The 26,149-nt window shown below is 44.7% G+C and overlaps 1 protein-coding gene across 9 annotated transcripts in view; it reads right to left on the reverse strand.

Annotated features, from left to right (window-relative positions):
• The window catches only part of SOX5 (SRY-box transcription factor 5), a 783,587-nt gene that overhangs the window by 316,767 nt on the left and 440,671 nt on the right, over positions 1 to 26,149 (reverse strand). For 7 of the 9 annotated variants that reach the window (XM_081209974.1, XM_081209972.1, XM_081209973.1 and 4 more), the window contains one exon: positions 14,194 to 14,425. In XM_081209974.1, the coding sequence (XP_081066100.1) occupies positions 14,194 to 14,424 (231 nt within the window). In that variant the 5' untranslated portion in view covers position 14,425. The remainder of the gene's footprint in view (positions 1 to 14,193; positions 14,426 to 26,149) is intronic. The other 2 variants (XM_081209976.1, XM_081209977.1) reach the window with 1 other exon arrangement.

Here is a 26,149-nt window from a genome sequence, read left to right on the forward strand (position 1 = left end):
GTTGTGCCAGAAGCGGTTTAGTCATGCTGGCCACATGACCTGGAAAAGCTGTCTGTGGACAAACACTGGCTCCCTTGGCCTGAAACCGAGATGAGCGCTGCAACCCCATAGTCACTTTTGACTGGACTTAACCATCCAGCAGTCCTTTCCCTTTACCTTATTATAGTAGCTGCTAAACATGATATGTTCTACCTCCACTATTGGAGCCCATATGCTTCTGAATACCAGTTGCTGTAAACTGCAGGAGGGAAGAATGCAGTTGCTCTCATACTTCCCACGGGAATCTGGTTGGTCACTGTGAGAGCAGAATGCTAGATGGGCCATTGGCCTGATCCAGCAGGCTCTTGTGTTCTTATGGAAACAACACAAAAATGCATTCTAACAGGGGGAAACTGGTTTGCAAAAATGTGCACATTAAGCAAAACTGGGCACAGAAACACACACACATATATAATTAGAAGATATTCACACTAAAATGCTTGTGAATTTTCATGAGGGCTTTTTGCCAACTTAGAACCACAAACTGATATGAAAACGTGGAGAGCTGCACTTGAGATTGGAAAAACGAGAAAGAGAGAGAATTCGCAATTGGCAATATTCACCCGTTCCTACTCAGGACAAAAAGAGTTATACAGAAGGTGAATACAGCCCCTGGTCATGTAATGTGCTGCACTGGGGGGGGGGGTGACCACCCTCCTGTTCCCACCTTCCCGCTGGGCTCAAAAAAAAGAAGAACTCAGCCAAGCACAAAGAGCTCCTCATTCATCTCAATGGCAGGAACACCGTTGCATGGACATCCTTTGGCAAGTGGAGAGCTGCCTTCTCCATCAAAATTAACAGGAAAGCCCCATTCCTGCAGGGTCTGCATAAACGCATTTTGAACTGAAATCCAGCCTTTTCTAGATACGCAAACATTGAAATAAGATAGGAAACAGCAACCATGTCTCTCCTGCTTCTAAACACACGTAAAATGATGGTACTTTGAAGTGCCTCAAGTCTATCCATTGGACTGGCCATTATATTTAGCAATTGGGGTGAAACTTAGATGAGATGGTGGAGATCTGGAATCGGAACAACAATTTCTTTAGATTTTTCTATAAAGGGGGAGCGTTGGATTGGGGCAGTGGACCTGGAGGGAAGGATTTTTTTCACCCTCCTCCCCACTACAGTTTTCCCAGTATAAATAATCCCTGAAACAGCAATTTGTTAGATAGACAGAGATAGCTAGCTAGCTAGCTAGCTAGATAGATAGATAGATAGATAGATAGATAGCTATAGATAGATTCCAACACTACTGTTGCCAGCTGATTGGTGTTTATGAGTCAGAGCAAATAATATAATAAAGGCAAAAATAAAATCATACATATGAGAAGAATCAGTGCTATATATATTCTTTTCTCTCTCCCCCCCCTTCTTTTTGTTAGGCAGGGCACATCATCTCCATAAAAATTGACCAAACAAAAGCTTAATATCCTGCTCCGGCACAGTTATTAATTAAACAAAGGCCCAATTAGCACCTACTTCTTTTCACCTCAATGTTAAAAGCATCCACTTCGCCCTCTCTTGTTTGTCTTCATCCCCTTTCCTCCCCGTGGAAAGCTAAAACCCTACCCCCAAAACCCTTTGGGCCACACGGGGAAGAAAGGAAAGGAAGAAGGCAGAAACACACACACACACACACACACAGAGAGAGAGAGAGAGAGAGAGAGAGAGAGAGAGAGAGAGACTCTTAAATACTATCTTTCCTCTAGGCAGCAATTTCCACAGATGAAGAGGTCACCACTGTTTAACAGTGTGCCCGCCACGTTAATTTAGTATGACAAGATAAAGCAGTAATCTCTGCTCGGAGAGGCTGTAAACCGCCTGCTATCCAGGGACATGCTCGAGTCGATTTGTACTGTATATCACTTTATACAATTGCCGTGACAAAGCCCCCAGAGTTCTCTCATGTAAATCTCTCCCGCTCTCTCCCTCTCAACTTCGCTGCCAGTCAGACAGAAGCGGATCGGCGTTATAAGCTATGCAAACTTAGTGTCTTATGCATGCCAACCGACTCCCAATCCCTCCTCCCGCCCCCAGCTCTCCCTGCCTCCCTCCCTCCCTCCCTCTCGCACACCCCTCCAGAAAAGATGTTTAGGACTTTGATAATCCATTGATCCCACTTCCATATCGGCTTGTATTTTTCAATCTGTCATGTTAAGTTGTCAGAAGGGGCGATTATACCGATGTTTCATGTTTCGAGATTTGCGTTCCCGGGAACGATAGTTTTCAAAAGCCTTTCTTGCGAGGGTTCTGCGGAAAGATTATCCCTAAGAAAGCTGATGCAAATATTATTACTGGCATAAACCTGGTAATAAAAACCGTAAAGTGTTTTAGGTAAAGACATTTTAGAGATATTCCGGGGTTATAAACATAAGAGTTTAAAGCTGGATAGAATTCTCTCTCTGTGTGTCTGTGTGTGTGTGTTTTAAACCTGTCAGCTGTTTAGTCTTTTCAGCATGAAGAAGGAACAAAAAAAAAATGTAGAAGAGAGAAAATGTTTCTGTCTATATATATATATATATATATATATATATATATAATCACAGAAGAATATGCACCAAGCATCAATAAAGAAAGGTTACATTTCCAGCAAGGCAGCAAAACTCTTTGTTGCATAAAGAGGGCAGTGCTAAACATGTTTACTCAAAAGTAAGTCTCGCTAAGCTCAATGGGGCACATAGGATTGCAACCGTAGCAATCATAGTGTGCTTAAGGACACAATGCATCTTAAGTGTGGAATTACTATTCAAAGAATGAAGGCGAATGTTGGAAGGACCAGGGCAGACAAAAGAAAGGACTTATTCACACAACACAGTCAAATTGTGGGATTCGCTCCCGCAAGACACCAACTTGCATGGCTTTTAAAGAGGATTAGATAAATTCATGGAGGGTAAGGCTATCCATGGTTACTAACTCCAGTGACTATGTTGCGGGCAGGATGCTTCTTAATTCCAGCTGCTGGAAGCCACAGGAGGGGAGAGTGTGGCTGCACTCAGTTCCTCCTTGCAGAGGTCCTATAGGCATCTCTGTGGCCATTGTGAGAACAAGATGCTGGACAAAATGGGCCTGGGGCCTAATCCAGCAGGGTCTTCTGACATTCTTAATAAACTTCTATTTGTTACAGATAGGTAGCCGTGTTGGTCTGCCATAGTCAAAATAAAAAAAAAATCCTTCCAGTAGCACCTTAAAGACCAACTAAGTTAGTTCTTGGTATGAGCTTTCGTGTGCATGCACACTTCTTCAGATACACTGAAACAGAAGTTGCCAGATCCTTCTATATAGTGAGAAGGTGGGGAGGGGTATTACTCAGAAGGGTGGTGGGAATGGGAGATTGGCAGGTAGCTGAGATGTTAGTTTATTCATTAGGTACTGTAGGTTCACATTGAGATGTGAACAGAACAAAACTATCCCTAACTCTGTTACATGTTACAAAGAAGAAATGTGGTTCTTGGCTAGAGATAGAGGAGGGATTTTATTCGGTCAACATTTAAAGCTGTACCTACCTAATCTGCACTTTCCAAACTGATACAAGAACAGGAACACAGTCACCTTCGAAATTCGCAACTCTCCAAATTTTGCAATGTATATACAAATGCATCTATTTACCAGGCCAACGAGTGCATAACAATGACTGCATTACTGAAAATGACATACAAAATTGCATTGTATTAGGGTAAAGGGATTTGCAAAAAAAAAATGTGTGTTAGGCAAAATTGCATACCAAAAAGTCTATGTTAAGAGAAATTTGTACTAATGTGCATTTGAATTCCCATTAGAAATTTGTAAAAAGAAATTAAGTTGGAAACGGAGGCAGAAATATGGAGAACTGAATTTAAGTTTGGGAAAATGAGAAATGGAGAGAATCTGAAATTGAGAGATTTACCCATCCTTATTCTTGACGTAGAGCTGTCACTTTCAATGACAGTCCTAAAATTCTCTCAAACATGAAAAGCTGCCTTATGGCAAGTCAGATTCCTTATCCATCTAGACCAGGGCTGCCTACTCTGGCCGACAGCTGCTCTTCAGAGTCCCAGTCAGAGAGGTATCTTCCCCATCATCTGATGCTTACAACTGGAGATGACAGAGACTGGATGTAGGAACCTGTGCATTCATAGAATGTGCAGTTTCAACCTACAGTACAGCAGGTCAATGTTGTTATTCCCCATATTGCAAATGAGGGCAGACAGAGAGTAACCCAAGGAGGAGATACGAAACAAGGTCATCACAGATGCATCCATCTTTTTCCCCCATGGAAGGGCCACACGAGAACTTTCGCAGTAAGAAGTCAGCTCTCAGTGCAGCAGGTGAAAGTTAGGATACGATGTAGTGCATTTTTTCTTCATCTCAACCTCTTATTTACATCTCTTCAAATCCTTAGCGGATGGCTGAGGATAAAACGCACACACCGCAACCTACCGAAAGGTAAACAATTGAAATGACACGCACTGGGCCAACGCTAGATTTGCACACAGACAGGCTGCACGTTTGGATTAAACACAGATCAGGAAGTAAGCTGGAATTAAAGGAAGAGTGCTGACGGAGTGATTTAAGTATGACAGCTTCATTTAGAGCCCAACTCTTTCTGCCTGGATATCTATATGTACACGGACATGAAGGCATATTGAATACTGACAAAGACATATCTGATGTTGGAGCCTGTGCTACAAAACCTGCCAGCTTGCTTCCCAATGAATGTTGTTTTATATTTGGGGAGGCATGGGAACCTAGGGAACTGCCTTAGTTTGGACAGGGGACATACCTACTCCTACCAGAAGATGCTGGGAACAGAAACTGGGACCTTCTATGTGCAAAATGGAGACCGTACCATTAGATCTAGCTTCAAGGGCCTTCTGGTGAGTCCCTCGCTGAAAGAAGTGAGGTTAGATGGAACCAGGCAGAGGGCCTTCTCGATAGTGGCACCCTCCCTGTGGAACGCTCTCTCATTGGATGTCAAGGAGATAAGTAATTAGAAGACACCTGAAGACAGCCCTGTATAGGGAAGCTTTTAAATGCCTGATGTTTTGTTTTGTTTCTGTATATGCGGAAAGCCACCCAGAGTGGCTGGGGCGACCAAGTCAGATGGGCGGGGTAATTATAATAATATCATTAAGCTAGGGCCGAATCACTAAACCCCCAAGGGGTATCGAAAGGAACCAACAAAACGAGTAAAGAGGAAGTGATTGATTTAAAGGCACAGGAGCCCTGAAAATAATGGACAGCTCTTTTCCTCACAGTGTTGGACATACAACTGCATTTCATCATCGGAGGTGGGGAGGAGTTTGGCCCAAACCTGGCTGGGTTACTCAGGAAACGGTGGGATGCAACAAGCTAGCAACAATGGAGGAGAAGGTTGTCAATGGCTGCTTGCCATGGTGGCAGCAGTGGAAAGTGTTCTTCTGTTCTTAAGTTCTTAGCAAAGCACCCTGGACGTTCTATAAAAAGTGTGCGGATGAAGGATGGCCATTGCAAGGGAACAGGTCTAATGTGGAAGCGCCTCTAAGCAACTTCATCATCCCAAGAATTCCGATGTACCTGGATTGTAGATCTGGATGTCCCCACCCTTTTTGCGCACAATGAGCCATCATTATATTTCAAAAGGTGTGATTAATAATTAAGAGGATTATGATGTTGAATAATCAAAAGGATATCATGTCGCTGAAGCAAAAGAAACAATTACCGGATGCAAATGCCTGGAAACGATGCCTTATGAGGAACGGCTAAGGGAGCTGGGCATGTTTAGCCTGGAGAAGAGGAGGTTAAGGGGTGATATGATAGCCATGTTCAAATATAAAGAAGGATGTCATATGGAGGAGGGAGAAAGGTTGTTTTCTGCTGCTCCAGAGAAGCGGACACGGAGCAATGGATCCAAACTACAAGAAAGAAGATTCCACCTAACCATTAGGAAGAACTTCGTGACAGTAAGAGCTGTTCGACAGTGGAATTTGCTGCCAAGGAGTGTGGTGGAGTCTCCTACTTTGGAGGTCTTTAAGCAGAGGCTTGACAACCATATGTCAGGAGTGCTCTGATGGTGTTTCCTGCTTGGCAGGGGGTTGGACTCGATGGCCCTTGTGGTTTATTCAACCTCTATGATTCTATGAAAACTTTTTTAAAAAATTGGCCCTTGTTCCAAATCATCGGCAAGCGTTCGCTGTGACTTTCGCCTCTATCCTATCTGCAGCTTGCAAACAGATAATCCTGTTTCCAGAACTCTCCCCCCGCTTCTCCTTCTCCCCATAGGGCTGGTTTGAGTTTTTCAAAGCGCCGGGAAGGGACGCTGTAGAAAACACCCTCCCTCCCACATATAATGATAGCATTGTTTGGGGATCTGTGGCAAAGTCATCCCCAGTTAATTTAGACACAAACTCGAGTCAATTGCTTTATCTTGTGATGTGAGCTTCACAGGGTTCCTGGAGGTTGCTGGCCTTACTTAACATGAGGGGATGCCTCAGCTTCTCACATGTAAGCTGAGCTTTATTGGCAACTGGGAACACAGCGCCGAACTTCCGCAGCTCTGTTGATGCAGGAGGAGGTGGGTTTTTTTTTGGGGGGGGGAGAGAAAAGAGTTCCAAAGCTCTTGTCATTAGTGTCAGAAAGCAGTGGCCAATTTAGTGTCTAAAACACTGCGATGGCAACCTAATTGCTGGCGACTGGGGTGCATCTGTGTGCACAGAATCGGCATGTAGAACACAGGCCAAGACTTTCAAATCTCTCTTTTTATAATTCCAGGTGTGTGTGGGGGGGGAAATAAACCTCAATATGTGAGCTTGCAATCGCACATGCTAGTTTCTAAAGGGGACCCTGGGAAGGCAGATAAGCCCATAAGGAATTTCATAGTGGGCCTGGTCAGTATCACGTGAGCTTGCTGAAGAAGGTCACAGCACTACTACTTTAACAATGAATGACTACAAATCAAGATCCCACCCCCCCACCCCGGCCAAATCCTGCTGAATGTGAACTGGAACTTAAGGTATAGTGTAAGTATTGGGGGGGGGGTGCAGCCCCTTTCAGGGATATTCCAGGCCCCTCCCTGAACATTCATCTTCCATTTATTTTTTTCTTACACGGGTTTCCACAACTTTTTTTATAAAATAGAAAAGTTAAAGTGCTGGATGCAATTGCTCACTAAGAATTGATACAATTCCATACGGTGTTGAGAGAAGACCCCATATCCCTTCACAGAGCCGCATTTCCCAGAGTTCCCTGGAAAAAGGGATTGATTGTTGAACCACTCTGAGAATCGTAGCTCTGGGAGGACAACAGGAAGTCTTCTAACACCTAACACTATCCTTAACCAACTACTTCCCATGGGGAAGCCATGACGTTTGTGTGACGATGTATACCGTATTTTTCACCCTATAGGACGCACCGGCCCATAGGACGCACCTAGATTTGTGTGTGGGGGGGGGGGAGAAATAAAGGGAAAAAATTATTTTCCCCCGCCCCCAGAACGGGTCCCAGAGCGATGCCGAAACTGTGTGCAGCTTCGGCATCGCTCTGGGAGCTTGCGCAACCTTCGGGAGTCTGGCGCTGCTTTGCGCCGGGCTCCGGGGGGTTGCGCAGAGCTGCGCCGAGCCCGGGAGCGCAGGCAGCTCTGCGCAACCATCGGGAGCCCGGCGCGGCTTCGGGCCAGGCTCCCTAGGGTTGCGCAGAGCTTCCTGAAGCCTGGAGAGCGAGAGGGGTCGGTGCGCACCAACCCCTCTCGCTCTCCAGGCTTCAGCGAAAGCCTGTATTTGCCCCATAGGACGCACACACATTTCCCCCTCATTTTTGGAGGGGGGAAAGTGCATCCTATAGGGCGAAAAATACGGTCCTTGTTTATTTGTACAGCTCTGCTACCGTGTACACAGATTGTACACTCATCCGCAGTTACATGTGAATAGGGGTGTTTTCCCATTTCATTCAACAACCTCACAGGGTTGTTGTGGGGGTTAAACCTCGAGCTACTTGTACAAAAAAAATGGGACATAAATGTAATAAATAAAACTAAATAGAAACAATTTCAATTATTTTTGCCACCTGCTTCATTGGACATTTGGAATATGGGATTCTTATCTTTTCAAAATTTTAGGAGCACTATTTTTTATGTGGAGTTTGTTGGTGCCCTTGACAAATAAATACAAAAGCTTCACGATATGCTTACGACCTCTTCTCTTTTTGTTATATTGCTGTATTTTGTATTTTGCTTCTGGGGATTTTTGTTGCTATTCTAAACCTTTCCTTATCTGAAAATCAACAAAAAAATATTTTTAAAAATAGCTGAACTCCATAAACCAGTGAGTATGCACGCTTTCACACAAACATTTGCACATGTGTGAAGACAGCTTATATAACTGTGTTCAGTGCAACACGTAAACAAGCCTTATAAGTGCATAGCTCAACTTTCTGCATGCACAGATACACAGATTGCACATTTGTTCTATGCAATGTATGAAGGCACCTAACAAGGGCAGTCAAGTACACGAAATGGGGTTGAGGAAACACCCAATGTGATATAATGACATAGGGAAATGTACGCTACAGAGGAGGAGTGAGAACCATAGCTGTCAACTTTTCCCTTTTTCTAAGGGAAATTCCCTTATTCTGAATAGGATTCCTCGCACGAAAAGGGAAAAGTTGACAACTATGGTGAGAACTTGACAAAGGGCTTCCATTTTCAGTGACCACCTGGCCTTCATCATAATATCGAGATTCACCCATCAACAAATTGTCTCAGCAGCCTCCTCTCACATCTGTGAAGAGGGGCAGAGCAGTCTCTCTCTTGGCTCTGTGGCCCATTCAAAAATATTTATTGCTGACTTTCACCGGTCTGGAAAAATAAAAGCCACCAGAACGGACTATCTGAATACTCTGGCGGCCTTAAAGGCACAGGTTTCCACCTCGTTGGGTTTGTACACAATGTTTCAGCTGCCCCGAGTGAACCGGGCGTTTGCTCGTATTGACACAAGAGGCTCAAGCACAAATATTTTCTGGTATGAAGTCATTCAATTGTTCCCCCCGCTTAGGTGTGTGCCTGTATGACTGGAAACAATGGGAAACCTACGGTTCCCAGCACATTTATAAAACAACGTGTTTGCTTTTCAGGTGATTATTTTCTGCTTAACTGATTCCAAATGACTCTCTTAAAAAGACGCCAGGGCTTCGCACTGAGTTGCTCCTAAACAAGAGGTTGCCAGCCAGCCCCACCCTGGCTCACCAATGCAGTTGCCCCCCCCCCCGCCCAGCCTGTGGACTCTGAACTTCTCAGTCACCCCTAATATGACACTGCAGGGTAGCCTAAGGCAACTACATTGTCTTAAGTTCACTGTCATTGTGTGCCCTGCCCCCTGCTTTTTGTTTTGCTACTTAAAAAATGTCAGCACCAAAGGCCAATGTGAACGACTTGCATCATAATAATCTCCTGCCTTTGTTTTCATTTTTGATTGCAAACTCGCAACTGCAAACTCACAAATGCCCCCGAGGGTCATCTAGTCCAGCCCCCTGAAATGAAGGAATGTCAGCTAAAGAATCCATGACAGATGGCCACCCAACCTCTGCTTAAAAACCTCCAAGGAAGGAGAGGGCCTTCGGAGATGCCCAGTGATACTGAGTTTTGACTACAGTCCCGATCTCCACTCCGAGTTTTCCTCTCTCAGCCTAACCCACCTCACAGGGTTGTCGCATGGATAAAATGAGGAATGTTGGGATATAAATGCAATAAACCGATGTACGGGAAGCCTTGCCTAAAACTGAAATGCTAGCTCTGAAGGTGTATTACATCCTTTCTGCTGCCGCCGCTGCTTGATGCAACATGGACTGCTTTGTTTATTCCGCCCCGGGGGTTATTTTGTAAGACAATGTGCGTGTATACACTGAAAGGCAGAAATATCAAACGTCAGTTTGCAAGCCTGGAAATTATATGTATGGAAACAGCTTTCAAGTGCTACTTTGGTGATGACATTTAGTGCAACAGTGTTTTCAACAATATAATTCCATCATAAGATAAATATCAATTTAGCATGGAAAAAAGACATTGAAGGAAGACAATTGCAAACTTTCATCGCCATTATTTGCTTCATTTTAACTGAACTGGCCTTGTTCGGGGAAGCTGGCCCGCCTCTTACGGAAACAACAGCGTGGAGTTTAAACTGCGAAATTGTGTGTGTATTGTGTGTCTGCAGAAGTGCATAATTACGCTACGTACTAACTATGCCTTATTGCCATGCTGCACATATGGCATCTAAGCAAGCTCTATCTGAATCTTTGCAAATCTATTCGCCATGCGATTTGAGCGGAGCACATTCCACATCGTTCAAAAGTAATTACACTTTTGTCTCCAGTGTAGGAGACGGCTTCCCCCCAAACAATGAAAATTCTCATTATTGGAGCTGGCACAATAACTACACTGGTGTTCACAACACTCTGCATTGTCCCATCACAATTAAAAGGGGGGAACCTATCCGAAGCTAGATGCACAAAAGGTATGCTTGCAAAACTACATTCCTCCTCCAGAACTGTTCTCTATTTCTTTTTTTATTTTTTAAAAAAGCTCTGTGGAGCACGCAGATTGCTAATAGAACAGAGAGGAGGCTGACACACTGAACTGTGAACGAGGACATCACCACTGCCACCAACAGCACACAGACCCATTGGGATCTTTCCACTGCCATTTGCTTGCAAAAACAGGTTTCATCCCTCTCTCAGCATTAGTCCTTATCGACAATATGGGGATAAAAACCCCAGACCTCCCTTACAAGGCTGTGGTAAGGAATGGGAGGAGGGAGAGGAGACTTCTTAAAACCTAGATTCATGGCACTCCTCCGAGGAGCTCAGGGTGGTATACATGGAGCTCCCTCTGCACATTTTATCTCTGCAATAACCCTACGAGGCAGGATAGGCTGGGAAAAGACACGTAGAATGGCTAGCTGGATGGGTCTTTTAGTGCAGAGCTTTGTGGTTCACAGGAAATTTGAACCTCAGCCTCCCAAACCCTAGTCTGACATTGTAACCACTGTGGAACCATTCAGGCAGTTTATCAGCCATTAATACTATTTTAGAGGGTTGGGATAGATGACCCTCGGGTACCTTCCCACTCTACAATTCTATGATTCTACCCCATACAAATGAGTAATTTGAGGCTTGAACAGAGAGGAGTCACCAGAAAGGGAGGAAAGCGCATGCACGCACCCACACACACCTTGGATAAGTTGTTTCCATCTAGTCCCCCTATCTTTGCTTCCTTCTTTCAAAAAAGCTTAACCAAAGCTTATTTTTTTATGATTGTAAGTTGTTTTAAACTGCTTTTCATATTGTGTTTTAATGTTGTAAACCACCATGAGAACTTAGGGCGAAGGGCGGGCAATAAATAAATAAAGAGGACAAATCTAAATCCCACTTTACCAGTCCTGTACTCCCCACAACCACACTTTTTTTCTTCTTCTGGTGTTACCACTGGGGTGTGTGTGTGTGTGTGTGTGTGTGTGTCCAGGAACAGTCACTGACATGTATCTTGACTAGTAAGCTAGTAATGTACATACAGTGGTACCTCGGGTTAAGAACTTAATTCATTCCGGAGGTCCGTCCTTAACCTGAAACTATTCTTAACCTGAAGCACTACTTTAGCTAATGGGGCCTCCCGCTGCCGCTGTGCTGCCGAGCACGATTTCTGTTCCTATCCTGAAGCAAAGTTCTTAACCTGAGGTACTATTTCTGGGTTAGCGGAGTCTGTAACCTGAAGTGCCTGTAACCTGAGGTACCAATGCACAAGGATATTGCATCTAGGTTTTCTCTTTCATTCTCTTTGCTTATGTGTGTCCTCTCTCATTTTAAGATAAACACACACACACACACACACACACACCCCTACCAGGTTATTCTTTGCAAAAGGCACTTCATCCAAGAAATAAAATTATCAACCCTCCATGTTTGCTCTGAAGTGGCAAGCAGTAGGATTAAACCCTTTGCTTTAGATGCAGAAAACAGGGGTGTCAGGGAAAGGAGGAGGCCACATACTGAAAAAATGATGAATTTTCTCCCTCACGTGACAAATTTATTTTGAAAAATAAAATAAGCAACAGAGTTTTCTGCTTTTTGAAAAGCTACAGAAAGATAGCACATCAGTGACCCTGCATGAGTTTGGGATGGCTTGAAAAAGAATAGATGAAAGGGGTTAGTACCAGGGGCTATGCATAACCCCCTGGTCCAATTCAGTGCCCAATACCATGCTTTGGCATGGCCCTGATCCAACCTGGAATGATCCAGGGCTGATTCAACCAGGATCTGGGTCTGAAACTGAATTGGGGGCCTTGCACTGTGTTAATTAGGGTTTCACTTATGTTCTTAGCTATGGCTTTATGGACCTTTTGTTGAATTTATCCTTACATATTGCACTCTGCCTTGCTATATTTTTTTTAATGAAAGAGTGGATTATAAATTTGAAAAAAACAGATGAAATGCAATAAAATAAAATCCTGATTGAACATGGTGCCCATAGCCTAATTGTCAATGGATGGAACCAATGGATTCAACTTACAAGAAAGGAGATTACGACTAAACACTAGGAAGAACTTCCTGACACCCCCAGGATGTTGTGATGGCCACCGACCTGGGTGGCTTTAGAAGAGGAGTAGTCAAATTCATGGAGCATTAGCAGAATGGCTATGTCTGCTGTCAGGCAGTATCACTGAATACCAGTTGCTGCCAATCATAAGTAGGGAAAGTGTTCTGCTTGCAGGCGTCCCATCGATATCTGGTTGACTACTGTTGAGAATCTGCACCCCAGCATGAAAACACGTCCGTCCCCATAAGAAACTGCTGTACACCAAATCAGATCATTTGCCCATCTAGCTCACTAATGTTGACACTGACTAGAGGCAGATGTCTGTGGTTTCAGGCAGGGTTCTCTCCCAGCTCTACCTAGAGATGTCACAGACTAAACCAGGGAACCTTCCACATGCAAGGTTGACCAAGCCTTGGTCAATCTGGGCACTGCTTCTTTGAAGCTAGAAGTGGAACCAGCAACAGAATGTTGGCTTGTTCGGGATTCCAGCCAGCCAGTCATGCCCTTTCACAGGATACTCCATTCCAGTCCCCTTCCCCACTCTATTTCCGCCCCCCTCTTGCCCAACAGCCAGCCAGCCAGCACTGCTTACTGAATGACTGTTCTGTCCTTATTGGGATTTTTGTCCCACCTCCCTATAAGGCTGTCACTCTGAAAATCATGTGGAGTTCTGGAAACTATGAGGTTCCTCTGGAGGACCACTGGAAACTCCCCACTTTTGTGTGGATGCTGACATTTTGGCTACAACACGATCCACATTCGGACAATGAGCTTGCTATGAGAAGCGCAAGATTCAGCTGTGCTTCTACATGCCTGCAGAGAAATCTCATGCTAATGCTCAAATTGTGTCCATATCTGGGTGCTCCCAGGTCCCTCTGGCTGGTGTGCTCCTGATTCACACATCACATCTATTTTTGTAGGCATGTCAACCTCAAGATTCCAGCATTGCAGAGGGTTGGACTAGATGACACTCAGGGTCCCTTCCAACTCTACGATTCTGTGATTCTATGTGGATTGTGAACCTCTTTGTGCCTCCTGTAATTCCCCCTCATCCCTGCGAAGTTACCCTCCAACCACTCCTGTCCCACAAAATACCCTCCCTAAATCCACAGATTCCCTATGCAGTCGGTATAGCTCTCTTATCTCTACCCTACTAGGAAATCTGAAGATGTAGGGAGGAGGAAGTGTGGGACAGCCAGGAGGAGAATGCATGAGGGAGAATGAAAGGAGTTCACAATGCACATTAAGCCAAGCTATGGGTGGGTCCTTCATTCCGCAACCCCACTGGGGAGAAGGGAGGTGATTTCTATTTCACTATATCATTTGAATTATCTGAGGATTTCAACAACTGCTTCCCAACTTGCCGAGGACCTCAGGAGAGAGCTGGGGGCTAGAGAGAGTTGGTGCTTTTGGTCCTTGATGAAACAACACTCTGTTGGAAGAAGGGGGCGCCAGGAAGAAAAGTGGTCCGGCTAGGTCAAAGTTTTCCCATTATTGTGATGTGTTCCGTACATGTGATGGCAAAGCCGCGCACCGTACAAAAGGAGAGGTCTTTAGATGCCAAGCTATTGTGGAGGCAAAAGCGAAAGCACAATAGGAGCCTGGAGGAGACCTACCATTGTGTTTTGCTGAGAGGTGGGAGTTCTGTGGCCGCAAGGCTCCTGCGTCAGCAGAGAAACCGGCTGAAATTCCTCAGAATGAGGCTTGTTGGGATAACTCACATGCAAAGGAAGGTGAAAGGCTTGGAGCCCGTCACTCTCCTCTTCTTCCACTTTCTGTCTGCCTGTCACCATGGCTACCTCTCCATCTGTTTCCCCATACGGAGAGGCTGGTCGCTTGGAAGACATCCTACAAGGAACAAAAGAGGGGGAAATAATGAAACCTCCACATAAATCCTTAATGCCGTCATTGTGTGGTGAGGGGCCATTGTAACAGAAATGCCTTTTTTGTGCTGGCGGAGAGCAGGAAACCATCCAAATACCACTGCAAAGCACACACAATCGGGAACAACGGCCAAGCAGGTAGCAGCAGAATAGCGCCTGTTTGTTGTGAGAATAATACGCTAATATAGCACTCTCTTGTATGCTGGGTTCTTAAACACAGTCACAAGGGGAGGGGGAAATTACCTAAGAGCACAACATAATGAAATGCAATTCCACTTTATTTTATTTTTATATAGTCAGAGGGGGACTTGATTCTCTCTCTCTCTCTCTCTCTCTCTCTCTCTCTCTCTCTCTCTCTCTCTCTCTTAAAAAAACACCACATTTTGGAAGAGTTTGCAAAAGGCAGAACATCTGTCTGGTGTACATGGCTGTTGACTTGCTCCTCTCTCTCTCTCTCTCTCTCTCTCTCTCTCTCTCTCTCTCTCTCACACACACACACACACACACACACACCATATTTTCTGCATTGAAGGGGGGGGGGAACCATAATGTTGTGAAGCTCAAACTTTTGTGCTTCTGAAAGTTAGCAGTTGTGTTAGCGGCCATTGTGTGCATCTGTATTTGTGTGTTTAAGCCACCAACTGGAACAGTAAAGGCTGGTCCACACATGGGTAAGAGTAGAATCAAGTGAGAGTAAGACCAAGTGATGACTTGCTTGTGAGTATCAGCTATCACAGAGGGAGAACTTTCCTATCATTCAGTGTCAACTTTTAGTGCATGAGTCTGAGATGCCCAAAGCGTTGAGTGATCAAATGACAGCCCTCTGGACACCACCCTATTCAAACTCATGTACATAGCCCTTGGGACCAGGATACCTTTTTTTTAAAAAAGGCACCTCATCCCTTATATACCCAACTGATCACTGTGTTGCACATGAGAGTGCTTCCTGCAGATACCATCCTATCTAAGGTCTGTTCTGCAGGATGTTGAAATAGAGTCTTTTGTGTGGTGGCCCCTAATACTTTCGGATACACATCAGATGAACACCATTTCTACTGAGTTATCAGCATCTGTTGGATACTTTCCTCTTTCAGCAAGCCTTCCAAGTGGAGATTTTTTTAAAAAAACACACACACAAACAGATGGCATGTTTTTGGATTTCAAATTGTTTTCATATATGTGGTTCTTTGAATTGCTCTTATGTGTGTAATGGGGTTTTTTTGTTTTTTTGTTTTAAAAAAATAAAGGTTGTTTTGACTGCTTTTATATATGCACTTGTTTTGCATACGGTATATTAAATAAATAAATATGGTGATGATGTCAGCTTGATCAAGGGTGCTGCTTGTGTCAGCGTAAAGCTGAAACACCACTAACCAATTTGGTAAGAGCGTTATGGCTCAGGACCCTCAGTCCAAAGGGACAATAGGTGACAAGGTATGGTAAAAAGGTTGGATATATGGATTCTGGGTAAACAGAGTAAATGCGAGACCTAAAATTATTTCCTGCTGTCTCAGCATTAAGATCCTCAAACATGAATTACAAGGACAATCTAGCTTCAGGACTTTATAGGGCAAAATAAGGGCTCATCCACACTTAATTCAGACCCTCCAAGTGTCCCTATTTTTCAGGGACAGTTTTGAATTTACAGACATCATCCTGATTTCTGATTTGATCCAGGAATGTCCCACTTTTCCTTAGAATGTCCTTATTTCCATTAGAAAGACGTTGGAGGCTATAGAGCTATGTCACCTCCAAGCCAAGGAGATAAGTAACTATAGAACCTTTAGAAGACATCTGAAGGCAGCCCTCTGTAGGGAAGTTTTTAACTGTTTAATGTTCTCTTACGTTTCTATATATGTTGGAAGCCACCCAGAGAGGCTGGGGAAACCCAGTGAAATGGGTGGTGTAAAAATAATAAAAGTAGTAGTAGTAGTAACACCCCTATTTTCATCAGTAAAATGTTGGAGGGTATGTAAACTTTTGCCAGACTTTCCCAGTCCATGTCTGAGTGCCCCCCCCCCCCGCACTGCTTTCCTCAGGAAAACCTGTAAAGCTAAATGGGAACAAATAGCAATTCAGGTTTTCTGTGGATTCCCATTTGCTCCAATTCAGTGGTAAAAAGTAGGTTTTCCTAGGGAAAGTGCTGGAGCAAAAAAGAACGAGCTTGGACATGGACCTAGAAAGCCCAGATCTTTAAGCCCCTTGAAGGGAAATGAGACAGATGGGATAGACAGAGAGACATACAGTATATAGATAGATAGCTAAATGGGCAGACCTGAAGGTTAAAATCCTTGCTGCTTAAAACTGGGCTAAATTAGCTGGTTTAAGTGAAGCAACTTTGGAGCAAGTGGCCTGAAGGATATATACACACAGGTGCTCCTGAATGCATAATGTCCGGGCACCATTTCTTGGGCAAGTAAGAGAAAGAAAAGAAAACCCAGCATTCACAACATTCCAATAACAGCATTGCTGATTTTCTTTTTCACAGTTGGAAAAGGTCCGTTTCAAAAGCCTAGTACCCACTTGAACCACAGAGGGTGTTGCGGGGACAGAAGGGTGCTGTGATCTTGAGAATGTCCATAGAATTTGGCACAGTGAACACGAAATAGCACTCAACTGGGCCAGGCAGCAAGCAGCACCTTTAAACAGCCTTTAATAAGGGCTTATTTCACTCCTAATGACCTGATTTGAAAAGCCATTCTCCCCCTCAAAACTGTGAGACTTAATAATAATAATAAAAAAAACACTTTATGACTGATCCCTTCTCTCAGGAATACTTGAGAAGTTTGGTTTCTGTGAATTTCAATGCAAACTGACTGGATCGGCACCAAATATCCTTGGGATTTTGCACTTCCCTGAATTTTGTGATATGGTTCTTGGTTCAAAAAGACACCCAGAATGCAAATGTGTATTTTAGCATAAAATATGTTCTAAACTGCATAAGTTGAGGGCCAAAAAGACAAACTTAAATTCAATTTTGTGATAAAATTTGTGTTTAAATATGAATGTTCCTATAGCATTTTTTTAAAAGTACAAAATTGCTAAGGACTAGAAGCAGACAGATCCATCCATCCCTACCTTTAACTATGCATGGTCATCATCTGTTGCTTAAAACAGGAAGGGGAACTTGTTGCTACCTATCCATTGCTGGACTCCAGCTCCCATCAGTCTAAGCCTGCATGGCCAATGGTCACAGATGACAGGAGCTGGAGTTCCAACAACACCTGGAAGGACACAGGATGCCCATCTCTGGTCTACAAGGAGAAAACAGTTTGGAGATCTGATAGGTTTGTGGCAAACCTTGTCTTTTTAGGTGGAACAGAGGATAAAAGCATATTCTTGCCATTTTAACATGGTGCCATGAATGTACAATGCATTTTATGGAGTATTTTTTTTAAAAAAATATGTATTTGTACAAATGCCCCATAACCAGACAGCTACTGCCCAAAGCCCAAACATTTAACAAAATTGAGGGGAAAGCAGAATTCACCATGAATCCAACCAGTTACTTTCTAATTCTCCAATAAATAAAGAGACCTGGCATCTACTCCGAAGTCAAATGCTATCAGCAAATACCTTCAACACAATTTATGTTTACGTGAAGAAGCCTATCAATGCTGACACTAGCTTTATTCTTCTGCTATTGTCACACCTTGAAGTTTCACCACTATTCTGCTTAAATAATAGGTTTTTCAACTAATGCTTTAGTGGGAATTCTTCTAGGACCATCACACAGACATCTTAAAGGTAAAGGGACCCCTGACCATTAGGTCCAGTCGCGGACGACTCTGGGGTTGCGACACTCATCTCGTTTTATTGGCCGAGGGAGCCGGCATACAGCTTCCGGGTCATGTGACCAGCATGACTAAGCCACTTCTGGTGAACCAGAGCAGTGCACGGAAATGCCGTTTTCCTTCCCGCCGGAGTGGTACCTATTTATCCACTTGCACTTTGATGTGCTTTCGAACTGCTAGGTTGGCAGGAGCAAGGACCGAGCAACGGGAGCTCACCCCGTCATGGGGATTCAAACTGCCGACCTTCTGATTGGCAAGCCCTAGGCTCTGTGGTTTAGGCCACAGCGCCACCCGCGTCCCATCTTACTATGGGACAAATAGATGTTTCCTCAGAGATTCATGCCTCCAAGGCAACTACACGCATGTGCCTTTCAAGGAGTGGCTATGCACACCCTGTTCTAATGAAACAAAGGAGGGGGAATGGAAAACCAGGGCAGGGATGGAATTGAGTGTTTGGAACCATGAGCAGGAGCCCTCCAAACTGGCAGCATTTTGTTGCAGTTCTACCTTTACATTAACAAGATAATAATGTGCATAATTTGTAAGCTGAATGCCCCCCCTTCATGGATCACTGCCTTGTTGTGGCGAAGGGGCTAGAATAACTCCAGGAAGCTATGAGCTATGCCGTGCAGGGCCACCCAAGACGGACAGGCCATAGCCAAGAGTTTAGACTAAATGTGATCCACCTGGAGAAGGAACTGGCAAACCACTCCAGTATTTTGCCAAGAAAACTCCATGGACATGAAAAATGGAGAAACTCTGAGAAGAAAGTGAGAGTTTCCAAGGCATGCTCTGGTTCATGGGGTCATGGAGAGTCGAACACGACGAAGACGACTAAACAAGAAAGCTGAACCCAGGTTGGCCACTAGAACTCTAATAAGCCTCAATGCTTTGCCCAGAGGAACACAGGAAGCTTGCCTTATACTGAGTCAAATTCATTGGCCCATGTACCTCAGTGTTGTCTACACTGGCTGGCAGCGGCTCTCCAAAGTTTCAGATGAGGAATCTCCCCCCAGTCCTGCCTGGAGATCCCAGAGATTGAACCTGAGATCTTCAACATGCAAGCATGTTCTACCCCTGAGCGACGCCACTCCTCCTTGCAAAAGCAGGGTGCTGTCAAGGCTCTGGTTGACCCACAAAATCTGTTGAGCTAATTTTATATTGTTGGATCACAAGTTGCCCAAGCCTGAAAGATAATGGACACAATATACCTCAAAGCATTCCTCAGAAAGACCCACGAAGGGAAACCGCTAATGTTCTCCCGCTCATTGCAGTGGAGTGTGCACCATAGTGGATCGTGCCCTTTTGCAAATGCTTTCTAACCGATTTTGATAACCTCCCACTGCTTTGACTTGGCTCGTTCAATGAGGGATGATTCCTTCAGAGGCATCTCAACCCAAAGCAGATGCACAAAGCGTCCCACATTCAGAAGGGTGTTGTCATCTTGCGCACAGCCATCTTCAATTCCAACTCAACTGCTTATACCATAAAATTATGAAAGTCTAATCTTGTTACATTCAGCAAAATGCTCCAGAAATACTTCAAGAAATCCACAAAGGCGCTTGAGGGGGGGGGGAGAGAGAGAACTGGCTTAGCCATGTCTTTAAAAGTGACAAACACCGAAGTGTCAGGAGAAAAAGATATGGGGCTATAAATCGTAACTTGTTGGGGAATTAATTAAAGGATTCATCAATCATTACGCGGCTAACACCACATCTATATGTATATACAGCTGAAATCCCATCAGCTGCCACAACCTTACAGCAATCCACAGGTTCACAACTCCCGAAGTCCTTCTCTTCTGACTATTTATAAATGACTTTGTATAATCTAGCATTAAGACCTGTAATTATAAAACAGCATTAAAAACAGGCCTGCATAGTTATGGATAATTACAGTTGGTACACTTTGGAGCAGAAAATTCCCAACAGAAAAAAGAAGGCATTTCCATTCAAACACAGGCTTTGCCTTTTTTGACAGTTCCAAGTCCACAGGATATAACAAGATGCTTTAAACTGCATGTCTCCCCAACCACACACACTTCTTTTTAATGTAACAGACCCCCCCCCCCACTCTACTTCCCCATAAGAGCAAAGTTGGCTTCTTACTAAGCCCCATGATGCATGGATGGAGTCAATCAGCCAGCTTTGAGTTCAAGGTGAAAACTGGTTGGCTCCAACTTTTCTTTCATATGATTTAAGCTGGGTCAGTACTCTATTTATACAAAGGTCTTGCCTTCCTTATACATTTTCATAACATTAGAACTCAAGATTCATCCAATACAGCAAACCAGTCAAAGGTCCTAGGGTACAAGAACAAAGGTATCTGCCTTATGCCCGGTCTACCTAGTTCAATATTGTCTACACAGAATACTAGCTGTACGAAACCACAGGAGGGGAGAATGTGTGCAGGTCCTCAGATATCTGGTTGGTTGCTGTGGGGACAGGATGCTTGACTAGATGGACCATTGGCCTGATCCACCAGGTTCTTCCTATGTTCTTAACAGTGGCTTACAGTAGCTTTCTAGGGTTTCATACAATGTCATCACCAACCCTTCTAAGAAATGCTGGTGATTGAAACTGGGACCTTTCTGCAAGCAAAACAGGCACTCTACCAATGAGATATGTCTTCACTTGATTTGACCAACCTCCTTTAAAGCCCCCTGGCAGCGAGTTCCACAATTCCATTTTGGGACCTTCTGCATGCAAAGCAAGTGCTCTACTAATGAACCACAGCTGTTCCCTGAGATTCGTCTTAAGGCACATGAAGCCACTGTCTTGCTGGAAGTAAGCAAGTCTGGGACTGGTCAGTGCCTGGATGAGAGACCACATGTACAGTGTCTGGGGTTCCATCAAGGAAACTATGGAAAGGAGGAGCACATGGGTGGAAAAGACATGCCCTCTGTCTCTACAGTCAGGCACAGGAAGATGATGCATGTTGGCACCTAGATCACTCGATCACTCAACACCGGATGACTTTGAAGACCTAATGAACTTTACTAGCATCTACATAAAGGTAGAGGTAAAGGGACCCCTGACCATTAGGTCCAGTCATGACTGACTCTGGGGTTGCGGCACTCATCTCGCTTTATTGGCCGAGGGAGCCTGCATACAGCTCCCGGACCATGTGGCCAGCATGACTAAGCCGCTTCTGGCGAACCAGAGCAGTGCACAGAAACGCCGTTTACCTTCCTGCCGGAGCAGTACCTATTTATCTACTTGCACTTTCACATGCTTTCGAACTGCTAGGTTGGCAGGAGCAGGGACCAAGCAACAGGAGCTCGCCCCATCACGGGGATTCGAACCGCCAACCTTTTGATCGGCAAGTCCTAGGCCCTGTGGTTTAACCCACAGCACCACCCACGTCCCTAGCATCTACATAGGCAATAGCAAAAAACTGAAAGACTTCTGACTGCTTAACCTTGGCGCACTAGCATCAGGAATTACGGCAAGCAGCAATTGCTGAAAAATTGGCACACAGGATCTGTTCATCCAAGAGTTCTTGCACTCTGTGCCAGGACTTCATAACCTACACAAACCAAAAAGAAAGATGACCAGCACCTTTCTAAACCCTTCTTTAGACTGTGGAAGGCAGGCTAAATTATGGATAGCCATGGTCATCAGTCTCGAAGAGTAATGGCCTATCTGTACATTGCAGACATGAGCTGTACAGAACTGAGTTTGCCCTAAGTCTGGGATATGGGGAAGAAAAACCAATATTACTATAGACCTTAAGACTGCTGCTAAACATTACTGGATAAGTCTCTCAGCAATGGCTTGCTCACTGTTGCTCTTATGGGTTTGTTTTATGTTCATTTTTTAACGTAGCGTTTCCTTATGTTATTTATTTATTAATGTGATTTCTTATTAACCATATTGTCCTGGGGTGGGTTGCAACAACAGAGCGTGCAATAATAAAAAGCGATAAAGCCATTACAGAACAGCGCACATTCAGCAAAAGAGGTAGATCCCTCAAAACAAAATACCTCAACAGTCAAGACCCTGGGGAAAGGGGACTTTGACATACATCACAAGCTGTATAATGAAGATTCTAGAGACACCTCGGTGGGGATGGAGTTTCACAATTTAGGGACTGCCCCAGAGAAAACTCTAGCTAGGGATGTCACACTTCTGAGGGTGGCAGAACTAGCAAGAGGACCCCGTCAAACGATCTTAACGTCTGAGAAAGTTGGCAGGAATTTTAACAACAACAACAATAGATGGGGGGAATGGACCAAGGAGTCACAGTGGACCTGAGTCACAGTGGACACTTGAAGCTGAACTAAAATAAAATAAAAATTGAGACATCAGAGCAGCCTCACCCAACCTTGAGTGCCTAGATATTGTTGGGCTACACCTTCCATCATCCCTTGAGTTCCTAGATATTGTTGGGCTACACCTTCCATCCTGCCCACCTAGCAGTTCGAAAGCACCCCTAAGTGCAAGTAGATAAATAGGTACCGCTTTATAGCGGGAAGGTAAACGGCGTTTCCGTGTGTTGCGCCGGTGCTGGCTCACCAGAGCAGCTTCGTCATGCTGGCCAAGTGACCTGGAAGTGTCTCCGGACAGCACTGGCCCTCGGCCTCTTAAGTGAGATGGGCGCACAACCCTAGAGTCGGACACGACTGGCCCGTACGGGCAGGGGTACCATTACCTTTACCTTTACACCTTCCATCATCCCTTGCCAGCAAGACCAAAGGCCAGGGATGATGGGAGCTATAGTCCAACAGGACCCACAGCTGGGAAAGGCTCATCTAGAGAACAAGCTTCAGGGAAGTCACTAACTCCCCAATGAAAACTCCCCCCCCCCCCACTCATACACCTCTTCCACTATGTGTTTCTTTACTGAAAGAAACAACCCTAACTTGTTGATCATAAAATTTTAAAAAATGCCACAAGATGAAATAAATAAAAATGTCTTTCTGCTGTCAATCATCGCGGGACATAATAATCTGTTAATTATTAGTTTCTATGAACACATCAATCACTCACCATTTTCTATATGCATGTGTGCTATTTTTCCTCCCCCTTTTTTCCTTTCATGGGCAAAGGGAAACAATAGATTGGTTAACGCATTCCAAGTGAGCAAACTCCGAGCCAACAAGCTCCCTGACAGCAGACACCCTCGACACACCTCTGCGCAACTTAATTTCATGTAAATGCAATCCGGACTCAAGGCTTGGCAAACGAAAACCAGCATAGACTGTGCTGCGATCTCTTTTGCATATTGGCAAAGGTTGCCAAAACATTGCATGGAAGGCAAGATACGTGCCCAAAGCTCACCAACGTGAAATGGTGAGAAGCTGCTTTAAATTGGAGCATCATGACCAGGACTGTCTACACTGAGTGACAGCAGCTGTCCAGGGTTTCAGGAAAGAGCCCTTCCCAGTCCGGCCTGCCAATGGCGGGGATTGAAACTGGAACCCTGAGCACGCAAAGCAGGTGCTCTGCCACTGAGCCACAGCCTTTGCCAATGTGAAGAGACTGTAATGACCGCTCCCCGCATAAAAGAGGGGGCGCCCTTTGCGTGGACACGCGCAGCCCCTGGCCCCTGTGCGGCTCCATCTGCATAGGCTTGGCTTCGCCTTCCCTCAGGTGGGATACCTGGAGGTCTCCGCCTACCTCAGTCAGTTGTCCAATTCCGCTTGGGGGAAGCGTTGCCAAGGAGACCAGGCCAGGTAGGGGAGGGACTACCTGCCCACACATCAGAGGGAGGATCTTACCTGGGAATCCTCACTTGGCTCCAGAGCTTCTCCCACCTTATCTACCCACCCTCAGTTAAGTCTTATTTTGCAGGTTAACTTTTCTTCACAGGTTTGCGGGCGCTGCTAAGTCAAGGTCGCTCTTAAAGGGCTGGAAAGGAATTCCCCTGCATTGGCAGGTTTTGCTTTTCCTGTAGCAAAATGTCACAACTTTGGCAGTATCAGGCCGTGGGAGGAATCCTTTAGTCTATCTTCCTCTTTGCAGCGGTGATACCAGGGTTCCCCGTTAAAGGGGTTTCTGAAGGGAGGCTTTGACCGTACGCCGAGAGGTCGTCATTGCTCTCCCCTGTGGCGGCGGCGTATCGGGGGGGGGGGCATCTCTGCTTGAACATATGTTCTCCAGAGCCGGCCCATCCCCCCCCACACACACACTGGATAACCCTGATGTTCCCTAGGTTCCCGGCTGGGGGCTGGGGAGGGATAATGCCCAATGCCTGAGCCAAAGTCTACTCACATCTGAAATATAATAAAGTTGTGGTCAATTTAATCCCATAGCACGTTGTCTTGAGTCGTTATTCCACATGACGGGGCGGGGCACCCGGGATCTGGGGGACTCCGCCTGTCCACGCAAAAACGTACAGCCTTGAAATCTCACTGGTATATGGGTTGATGGATTGTGTGAAGACCAGATAAGGAAATCTGATCATGAACCAAGCCAGGCAAAAACTTTTCCTCTGTTATCCAGGCAAAACTAGAAATTATACTAGCCCTGGCCAATCCAGAGGCTTTGTTTTGTTTATTAACTGCCCCGGCTGATGCTGAACATCATCTTTGCACCTCTGGGCTTACCCACACACAACCTTTGCCCCAGACTTTTTAGGCACAGGTCTGCACTTTAAGGCGCCATGTAAAAACACTTATTTGTATTTTAAAGAATTCTGCCCTGGTGCTTTCCCCTGAAAACCCACTCTTTAATGCTAAACTGGAACGATCGGCAATTCGGATTTTCTGCAGATTGCTATTTCCTCCGATTTGGCGGTAAATAATGAGTTTTCGCAGGGAAAGTGCCATGTTGTTGTTGTTTTTTAAAAGCACTCGGATTCAACACTTGAAAGTGCTGACCTATGCCTAGAAACAGGGTACAAAAGGAAGTCTGGATGAGGCCTCGATCACAAACAGCTGCATTTGGCCAAGGAGGAAGCCAGGAAATATACTTATTTTTTTCTTGCAGTATTTCAACTAAGAGAGTGGGAGTCTGTGATAGAGATGTATGGTTGTTCTGAGTTGGTTAGAGCGAAAACGCCAAGGTTGCAGGTTCGATCCCCATCTGGGACAGCTGCACATTCTGGGGGGTTGGACTAGATGATCCTCAGGGTCCCTTCCAAATCTATGGTATTGCCCTGGAAGAAGGTACACTTTTGCTTAAATACACTGCTACAATACTTTTTTTGTGGGGGTGTGTGTCTCTTTTCTTTGAAATCTCTCTTCTCTTTCGTTTTGTTGCTTCCATTGGCCGGATGTTCAACACTGAGGATGGAAGGGCTCCCAGACACTCTTTATGAATCCCAGCCAATCAGGAGACACTGGGAGCCAAACAGAGCAGAGAAAAGTAAACCAAGGACCTTATTTGCTGGGATCACTTATTGTCTAGGCCTCCAGACAGAAAGGGCCTTTGAATAAGCCCAATAGAGATTCCATACCTTGCTATACTGTACAGAAAAAGGAAATGCTCACATAATAGAATAAAATTGCAGTTTTCAAAGTCAAACTAGTGCTAGCTAAATAGCCAAAAGTGGCTGTCAAGGAAGCAGTCATTAGACGTTTGTTAGCCAAAAAGAAGTCAGTTTCCCCTGAAAACGGGAGGTAATTAGAAAAATAATTCCTTAAAGGATGAAAGATCCATTTCCTCCTTAAAGTAATCTATAAAATTAACAGTCAGACAGTGGGGCAGTGCTGAAACAAATTTGCCTCTACTAAAAATTCTCCATAATGAAGTTTGATTCTGAATATCCTCCAGATATTCTCATCATACTCAAACATTTGCCAAATATTAATTGCATATTTGACATCCAATGATATTTAATGTCAGCACTTGATATGTGACACTTCATGTTTGACAGTATTTGAAAGTTGACAAGAAATACCATTTAATATTTGACAGATGTTGGTAGCCAACATGCCAACATGGTATTTG

The sequence above is a fragment of the Podarcis bocagei genome (genome assembly GCF_964188305.1).
Source record: "Podarcis bocagei genome assembly, chromosome: 10".
NCBI lineage: Eukaryota > Metazoa > Chordata > Lepidosauria > Squamata > Lacertidae > Podarcis > Podarcis bocagei.